The sequence below is a fragment of the Prunus persica genome, chromosome G6 (genome assembly GCF_000346465.2).
Source record: "Prunus persica cultivar Lovell chromosome G6, Prunus_persica_NCBIv2, whole genome shotgun sequence".
Lineage (NCBI taxonomy): Eukaryota > Viridiplantae > Streptophyta > Magnoliopsida > Rosales > Rosaceae > Prunus > Prunus persica.
This window is the reverse complement of record NC_034014.1, coordinates 15741635-15751302: the sequence shown is the minus strand read 5'-3', so window position 1 is coordinate 15751302 and position 9668 is coordinate 15741635. Positions and strand designations below refer to the sequence as shown.

At 37.0% G+C, this 9668-nt stretch overlaps 2 protein-coding genes across 4 annotated transcripts; both read right to left on the bottom strand.

The window, feature by feature from the left end:
• On the bottom strand, window positions 1-1139 carry LOC109949669 (protein FAR1-RELATED SEQUENCE 4-like). Its single transcript, XM_020565762.1, has 3 exons — window positions 969-1139; window positions 479-677; window positions 1-293 (listed from the first exon to the last, which is right to left on the bottom strand). The coding sequence occupies exons 1-3, from the start codon at window positions 1137-1139 to the stop codon at window positions 1-3; spliced, it is 663 nt and encodes a 220-aa protein (XP_020421351.1).
• On the bottom strand, window positions 2520-7842 carry LOC18779822 (autophagy-related protein 13b). Of its 3 annotated transcripts, none has more exons than XM_007214596.2 (5): window positions 7715-7842; window positions 5725-7182; window positions 5480-5634; window positions 3333-3676; window positions 2520-3014 (listed from the first exon to the last, which is right to left on the bottom strand). In XM_007214596.2, exons 2-5 carry the CDS (start codon window positions 7096-7098, stop codon window positions 2959-2961), a joined length of 1929 nt encoding a protein of 642 aa, XP_007214658.2. In that variant the 5' UTR covers window positions 7099-7182; window positions 7715-7842; the 3' UTR covers window positions 2520-2958. The 3 variants fall into 3 exon arrangements, with proteins under 3 accessions (XP_007214658.2, XP_020422308.1, XP_020422309.1); XM_020566719.1 differs by lacking the exon at window positions 7715-7842 and adding an exon at window positions 7485-7698; XM_020566720.1 differs by lacking the exon at window positions 7715-7842 and adding an exon at window positions 7576-7690.

The window sequence follows — 9668 nt, the reverse complement described above, 5'->3', positions numbered from 1 at the left end:
CTAAGTATGGTCTTGCAGCCCATAGTTTGTGATGATTTCCTCCCCTTTCGCATCAAATTCTTCTTTCTTGTCCATACCCCATATGCATTTACACATTTCCGAAAAACATTCTCCAATGCCGGGTTTCTCTATAATCTTATTGAAGATATGCCATATGCAATATCTATGGAATGTTGTCGAGAGAGTTACAGCAATTGCCTTTGACATGGCTGCATCTTGATCAGTGATGATCATTTTGGGTTGCTCACCCGGCATGGCTTTCTTGAATTCCTCTAACAACCATACAAATGAATCTGTGGTTTCACTAATTAGGAATGCACAACCAAACAACATTGTATGCCGATGGTTATTAATGCCTAACAAAGGCGCAAAGACCATCCCATAGCGGTTCGTATTGAATGTCGTATCAAATACCACCACATCTCGAAAAAAAACCCATAAGCTCGTCTTGACCTTGCATCTGACCAGAAAACATTACCCATCCTTCCTTTTGAATCTACCTCCATCTTGAAATAAAAGGATTCATTCTTTTCTTGCATAGCCATAAAATGCTCCTTAAGCAGCTCTGCATCATGGCCAATCACCTCTCCACGCACGTCCCTTAGATAATTATAGACATCTCTCTTAACAAACCCAACATTTTCCAATCCCCCTACTTGCACCTCAAGAAGGCTTAACTATTTATGTACCAGAATATTAACTTTGCTCATATTTGCACTATAGACCTTTGTAGACTCTGTTAAGTTACGGTGAGATCTCAATAGATGGACTTTATCAACTGTGGTCATGTCATGGTTGTGTACCTCATTGAATCCTACTACAATGTACTTATTCTTGTCTTTCACCTTCAATATCGCAAGTTTAGCCTTGCAACCAGTTCGAGTACAGCCTCGCTATCTTCTCTTACGACTAACAGTGCTTGTCAACGCATACCCCTGTTTACAACATACATATTCCTTCCTTGTTACCTCTCCTGTCAATGTGCACGTCCTCGTTGTAGAGCACCGAATGCTGAATCCGGCTTCCGCAGCATACATATTATAGAAATTGAACACATCGTCACAGCAATCAAATTCAAGTCCCAATTTTGGTTTCAACTCCGACCTTACTTCCGGTGTCACCTGTCCTTCACACTCCATTTCACAGTTCTTGCAATTTAACCCTAAATTCACCACCATCATACCAACATTGGCACATGCTTTCAAAGAGCTTTAAAAAATATATATTAACTAACATATGACATGAAAATGATTCCCTGGTGAAATATTAAATGCTTACATACAAACTAATGTAACTCATGCTTATGCCCAATAATAAACTTGACAAATACAGTATAAAGAGCTTCAAAATATATATATTAACTAACATATGATATGAAAATGACTCTCTAGTGAAATATTAAAGACCTATATACAAAATGATGTAAATCATGCTTATGCCCAATAATAAACTTGACAAGTATAGTATAAAGAGCTTTAAAATATATACGTTAACTAACATATGATATGAAAATGATTCTCTTGTGAAATATTAAAGACCTACATACAAACTAATGTAACTCATGCTTATGCCCAATAATAAACTTGACAAATACAGTATATCACTTACCTCGTGAGTCATTTCCAACTTCAAAATTTCTACAAATATGACAATGTCGTCCTTTTAGATCTGGACGTCAACCCTGAACACTTTTCTTCTTCCTGAACCCTTGTTTCGACCGTGCTCAACTATTTCAAAACCAAGAGAACAGCACAACGGTCGCGGTCACCAGTTTCCAACTCAAGATGTTGCTCAAGGATTGACGAATGTTCTTTCCAACTCAAGATGTTGCTCAAGGATTGATGAATGTTCCGACCAGAAAGACCGAACCACAAAGATGATAATATAAAATATACGAACACTTTCTTTCACCTGAATGAGAAACCCAAAAAAATGAGGGCTATACTTCTATGTTCTTCTTGGAATCGAATAAGGAATAATAGGGGCACTCTCTCTTCAGTGTTATTGGTCTTGCTCAATCAAAGCTGATAAAAAACTTGGCCACTTAGTTGAACAAACTGAACAGCTGGATTGGAGGGGACGTCTGTTTTGGAGGGGATGTCTGTTTTCAACTCGACGTTTTGGAGGGAGGAAAGAGAAGAAGGCCTCGTTCTAATACAACACTTACACTTACAATTGCTTTTGATGCAGCCGTTAGATTAGATCCAACGGTGTTCTCACGATCCAATGGTGTTCTCACGTAATGTTCGCACATAAGTGTTCTCACCTGATCCAAACCGCGCTTTTTTTGGCATTTGGCTCTAATATAAGGCTCCCATGGTGGTTGAGCCCCTTTTAGAGAATCCATTGGGGAAGCCCTTAGCCCTATTTAGAGCCCAGGGCTTTAAATAAATTTCATTTATAATTAGGGGACTATTTTTTTATGATATAATTTGGTTTACGTTCTTTTTTTTCTGGGTTTATGTTATGTTAGTTTTTTTTATAAACATTTTAACCTGAAAAAATTAAAATTTGGACAAGATTCCGAACACAACATTTTATTTAATAACATTAACGAAAAACACAAATAAGCTTTGTCTTTATGTCTATTCAGCCACATCTCAGCTACTTTGTCAAGCTATAAGGCCTTCACTATAGAATTACCTTGAATATTTTTGCCTGCCTCTAATTTGTCGAGCCCCATGGTGGTTGAGCCTTGGGTCTAGCCCCTACTGGGGACACCTTGAGGATATTCAAAATCAAGTGCAAGGTGAAGGAGGCACTACTTCCTCTGACTGGCCTAAGAATGGCCTAATCCACAAACGAACATCTTTCCATAACTATTCCCTATAAAATGAGACTAAAAAAATGAAAAATATTCAGAGGTGCATGTACATGATGACTCTTTTTGAATTCCAATCCTGAAAATGATTAGGTCTAAAATCCTATGTTACAAAGGGAACAAAGAAATATGGTTAACTAATTCAGAGGTTGGGAATCCATGCTCGGTGAACCAAAGTTCAGAAGAAAATTACCTGTGAAAAAAGTAAGCATATCAAAACAGAAGAAAATTACCACTTTGCAGCTAAGCCAAAGTTCAGAATTATTACACGACTACGATAAAAGGCAACATAGAAGTTAGTGAGGAAAACCTGCAATGGATTATATACATTATCTTTGTAACTTATATTATCAAATTTTCTCAAATATATGTACAAAATGGAAGTGGACGCCAAAAAGTTAATTCTTTCAGCCATATCACATGAAACCATGATCGCTTGAAAACCAAAATGCTGTACATATATCCAGAAAGACAGCAGAAGCATTTTTGGACTACATGTGAGACTTACTACCTTGCCCTAGTAACAAATTTTTCATCTCCCTGTAACTTTGGAGCTCTTCTAAAGCAACAGTGGTAGTTTTTGATGTAATGAGCCCCGAGGAAATGACGCTTGAAGAATCATCACGCTGAACTGATGCCTGTCCCTTAAAAGGCTGATTAGGCTCTTGGCTACTGTTGCCCCAGATTTCGGGGCAAAATTTTACTGAATTTGAGTTATCCTGGCGGAGAGGTGGAGCTTTTCTTAACATTCGTACAAGCGCACCAACAGCAGCATCTTGGGATTTTTTAATTGGAAACAACCCTCCAGGCACATGTGGCTCACACAAAGGTACATTTTTGCCAAAAGATTCAGGTCTGAGATGCAGCACAAAGATAAGGTCATATCACATTAGCAAACCAAATTAATAGATTTGAAAGCAGCAAATGGATTTCATTAGCAAAACAAGAGAATCTAAAAGAATGCCCCACATTAACTCTATGATCACAAAGACACCAAATGCAGAGAATATAGTGGCTCACACATAACCTAAAGACACCTTATTTCAGCAAAAATAACTTTACAAATGGTTTAATGTGCATGATGATTTTGAAGCTTGAGATTGACTACTTGTAGCTCCATGACTAATATTTACATACTCTTATGAATTGATGAGTATACAAAAGATGACTCCTTGTAGTTCCATGCAAAAAGAATAACACTTGAATGTATGGACAGCTTTCTACTGATAAAGGGAAGGAAAATCCTACATAGATCACATCCTTCCCGAACAAAAACAACATAATTTCCAACAGTTGCATCAATTAGTTAGGAATATCCCACAAATCGGAGTGAATCGGTTTGGGATGTAATTAATATTTTTTACATAGCGAGAGTTTACTTTTAATGATATTAATGATATTAAAATTCAACAATCAAAATTCCTAAGCAGAAAAACTACCATGCACTTAAAAGAAACTAATTCCGAGTTTCCAATACTATCATCTACCATTGGTTGTATATATAAATACCACATATCTACGGAATCAGTCTGCCTTCTTAATGAGTGCTGTATGAGTACAAACTTCAGGTCTTCAACCTTATCCCATCCCTAAAATTTGAAGTTTGAACCAAACAATACCCTCTATATATTTTTTACTTTTGCAGATAAAATAAAATAAAAAAAGATGCCCATTATGCAACCAATCGCCAACAGGTCACCTATTTAAGCTATTCCTAAGTCATTTCAAGCGTAAACGATCATTTAAATTTCAGAAGCAGCGGTTTTGTGGTGCTCATCTCAAATCATCGGAGGGCATGGAAATATTTCGGAAGACGTAGGGAAGGTCAGAGCTATTAGGTGGTTTCTAAATGTTTCTCTATCTCACCCATTTTGAGCAAATATCTTACACAATAGTTAACAGAAATCAGTTAATCCACATATAATTTATGGAAAGCAGATTTTTAGCCTTCAGTGTTTCTAACCTGTGCCCAACTAGGATGCCGGTTTTCAGAAAATTGAATTTGCAAAACAGAATCAAGTCCTATGGCTAAATCTTATAAGTTCAGTTAACAAATAGCTAAAAACAAATCGTGTTTTGTACTCCATAGCACACATTTCTACTGCAAACGGCAATATCAAGCCCTCTGGGTGAAAAGGAGTGTAATGCACAACAATTAAGGTGGATCCCTCTTGCATTGAGAAAACATATTGTATTTATTGCTCATATGCCCCAAATCACCTCATGGACATCTACTAACATGGGTGGCGCGGCATCTACTAAGCATGGTGGAGCACATTAGATGCTGTGTGTCAACTGTGAGTTACTCATCTATTAAGTTTAAAACCAACTAACCAAAAAAAAAGAAATAATACATCTTGTAGAATGTTCCCTTGTTATTTCTGACTAATCAATCTCACATTACTTAGCCTGTACGAAACATATTGACAGCGCAACTACCCTACCCTTCCTTGCTCCCTTACAAATTTGGAGTATATTTCACATAACAACCCACCCTGTGCTTCACTTACAAATTATTTCTAAAAACAAAAAACAACACTAACTGCAGAGAGATACTAACAAGTAGGAGAAAGCAAGTAGAACAGCTTATGCAAAATACTTGCAGAAACAAAAGTAATTTACATATACTAGATTCACTTGACAAACTTTGCATCTTACCTGCTACCTGGATCTGTCACATCCTCATCATCCACATCAAACGGGCAAGGAAAGTCAGAATCATCCAAATCGTCAGGGAAAGACCTACTGGAGCTGCTGGATGATATTTTAACCTCAGAATATTGTCTAGCATCATCTTTCCCGAGGGAGGAAAACTACAGTTCAAAATTGGAAAAAGAAAAAACCTTAAATAAAGAAAATAAAAATTCAAATGAAAATTTCACCATGATGAGCAAATACAATACCTTCTCAACCGCAGTACCAGCCTCCATAAAACCCCCAGTTTTATCAGTCTTAGAACTGCCAGATCCAATACCTCTAAGAGGCAAATTTAGCTTGTTGCAGAATGCAGGGGAATTAGCAAGTTTAGCCGTCCGTTCACTGAATGGTGCGCTCTCAGATTGTAAAAGAGGCTTTGAATGATGACTCCCAGGAATAAAGATTGGCAATGATGGAGAGGCAGACGATGGTGAGGGTGAAAAGGCAGGTGAATACTCATCAAAGCTTGTATCCTTCTTATAAACAAGAGATGTTTCAGGTGGATGAGGTGGCATGATTGTAGGTGGGAAACGAGAACTTTGGTTAGAGATTAAAGCATGTGGTTCTGAATATGTAGGTGAAGGTGAGAAGGAAACTGAAGGTGGTGAAGCTCTATAATGGTCAAAACTCCAACTATGTCGCCTAGAGAATGAGGAAGATGGTGGAAAGGCATGTGCTACTGATCCTGTCACAGGAAGTGATGGGAACCTTTTAAGTGGGTCTGTCAATGGGCTGCCAACATAGTCCGGAATAAGCTGTGGAGACATAGGAGTTGATGATTCAGAGCTTACATCTGAAAGTGATGAACAATACAACACTGAAAGGCAAAGCCTGCCACAAGCCGTATCCACAGGGGTGAACCCAAACCGCTGCATTGCTGCCTCTTCTCTACAAGTGAAGGGCTCAGCAAAAGAGGCTACTCGGTGAGTAAGAGCAAATGGCCGAATTTGGCCAGACGAATTGAGGTCACGATAAACTTTGTAAGCAGGTAAAAGCCTAACAGTGACATACAAAGACCTCAAAAGTAACATCGACTTCTTATACAATGAATGTAAAGTATTACTGCTCAACCTCCTGCTCCCTGAATTTGTATCTCTAATCTTCCGACTGTCATACTGCACTACCCATCTCTCTATAATCTTTTCACTCTTTGCCTCACACCCAAATTCCTCCTGCTCATAATTGCAACAGTATGGATACCGCTCTTTCAATGACAAGTTCCTAACAAGATCCCTTTTAGGTGAACACTTCACGGGCTCACAATCAAGTGGTCTCTGGACCAAAATCACATCAACCACCAAAGGTTCAAGATGGCTCTGGCGCCAGAGATCAAGATTCTCCAGTGCAGCAGGACATTCCCTTAGAGCTAAATTAAACCACTTATCCCTCGGCCTCACACTCGATGAGGATGATGAGGATGATGATGGCGATGATAGGGCTTGTTCACCACTATAATTACGTGAGGACATGTATGGAGTCCTAGATTCAAGGATGATGTGGAGACTTTTGGCATAGAATTCAGTGATTATTTGTTCCATTTTTGCTGCTTCAGAGTGTGAATTACCATGAGAAGATGCCATAATGTCAAAATGTAAATAACTGGCACGTACCCTCTAAGAAACAAATGGAGCTGGAACTATCAGTCCCCACTTCAAAGCATTTAACTGCAAAACACCGCAAGCAGAGAGTTCAAAGGTCTTCCAAAGAGAAAATCCATGAGTTAACAAACTGGATACAATTTAAGAAAATTAAAGCAGCCCGAATTGACAGCAGATATACAACATGCGTACTTCATGGAAATTTCGGTTGAATTCAGAGTTACAAACAGAGATGTGGTGTTGGTACAATGATTAATAACCCCAAATGATTAGCAGATAATATAATAACCCATTCAAATATACGAAGGAAACTATTAAAACGAAAGATAAATCCTAAATTAAAGAAAGAACACGCGCAGAGTTCCAACTTAAAATTACGAAAAATGAGGTAAAGTCGCCGTCTTCCAGCTCCTTGTTCAGCAAGAAACACGTTTGGCTATATGGGTTTTACTTTCTTACTATTTTCTTGACTTTTTCCATTCAGTTTCTGGAACTAAGAATATTTTCCGCGGAATTGAAGAAACCCTAAAGAGGAGGAAAAACAAAACCCAGCGTATGCACATCAATATGAGGAGAGAGAGAGTATTAGCTGACTCACCGATTAGCAGGAGAGAAAAGAGAGACCGAGAGAGATACAGAGTATGTTAGTGTATTGTAGTTGTAGAGAGAACTTGTGCAATACCAGTTTATTTATTTATTTATTTTTTCTTAAATTCGTATTATTGGATCTTTGGAGTTTTGAGGTCTTATCTGCTTGCACAAATGCTAAGGTACTTTCTAATCAAAAGTAAAGTAAGTGGGCCCACTGGGCCCCAGTGGGCTGGAGCTTCAAAATCCTGGCCTGATTTTGCTACGTCATCCTCTAAGCCCACGGAAGAATTTTGGTATGTCAACTAGACGTTGTGAATTCTTGTCAATGTGTGTGGACATCCGACCCAATATTTCACCCAAAATGTTTTACCTCTTGTGAAGTAGACGAAAAATCAAAGCCGACCTGATTTGATAACTTTCAACAATACAACTAAGATCACAATTAGATACCCAAATCATCAAGTACAAAAATTGAACAAAATTAACACGTTAAAAAAAGTCGAACTAAAACACCAACAATTAAAGGAAACTGCTAATTAAAAAAATGATTCAATGCACAAACCACCATTAAAACATAAAAACAATGAAATTGAGTTAAGTTACGATTCAATTGGAGTTATGGTGTAAATTGTTTTCACGTCATTAATAACACTATGCTTATAAAAAGACAAACTTCTTACAGAATTTGTACCATTTTGTAGCTTCTTTTGCAATGAAAGAAATTTTATATATAAAAAAAGGGACATTTGGAAAAGGTCAAAAGCAAAAGAAGTATTTTGAAAGAAGCCAAATTATTTTGTACTTGGACAGTAATTCCCTTATTTATTTTTGGAGTTCTTAAGGAATCCATTTGTTTCTTGCTAGCCGTATGGAACCAAAAGGTTTCTTCTTTTTAGATTATGCCGTATGGAGCCAAAGGGTTTGAAAATTATTCTTCATCTGCTGGGATGATCCTTCACGTGAAAGGATGAGGTCTCCTCATGGAGTTATGCTTCCATCATGTTGTCTATATTGTGTAACTCTTCTTTTCCTAAGCTATTCCAGTATGAGTTGTCATTGTCTTCTGCTTTGATTTGTTATGCTATCTGGCTATAGATTTCATCAAAAACTTTTGTACTTGTCGTGTTTATCCTGAATTCAGATGTGTCATCTAGTCTACTGGATATAGTCTCTGAATAGATCTTGATAAGGTTGGATTGGTGAGGAGGTTTAGACGATCATCATTGGACAATTGTTGCTCAATTATTATTGCTCCTCTGTATTTTTGAATGTCCTGCTTAGTAGGGATCCCTGTCTTTGCTGATTCTGCTAGACTAAGCAGTTCATTATAAGAAATAATAATACTATGTTGTGCTCTGTCTGGATAAATACTATCCTTAAACCACTCTGAGGGTATGCTAGTGAAATCTAATTTTACAATCTTCCATAGGGGGATATAAAAACTTACGACTTCTTCTAATTTTGAGGAAAATGAATCTAAATGATCATTATTTTCAATATAAAGTTGACCTAAATAACCATATTCTGCTAAAAATGCTCGAGTAATTGTGATAATATTTTGTTTATGCTCTAAATGCGGTTCTCTATATTCAAAATACTAGCTAAGTAAATAGTATAATGAGAACAGCTTTTGGTAATAATTTTTATACCAGGATGTGGATTATTTTTTAAATTAAAAAGAAAATCTTGAATGTATAACTGAAGAGATATATTTTGCTCATACTCTAATCTAATCATATTACTCTTAACATCTTCTAGTAAAAATCTATACCTTTCTCTAGCTAGAGTTTGAAGAAAATATGAATTTTTAGCTTTTTGTTCAAGGGAAAATTCTCTATTATGCTCAAGTGAGTTGGGCTTATTAGCCTCTTTTTCTTGTAGATTTTGACATCTTAAATTAATGGTTCTAAAATTTCTTACTATTGTGTCATGCTCTTTCTTTTGCTCTTCATATTTTTCCT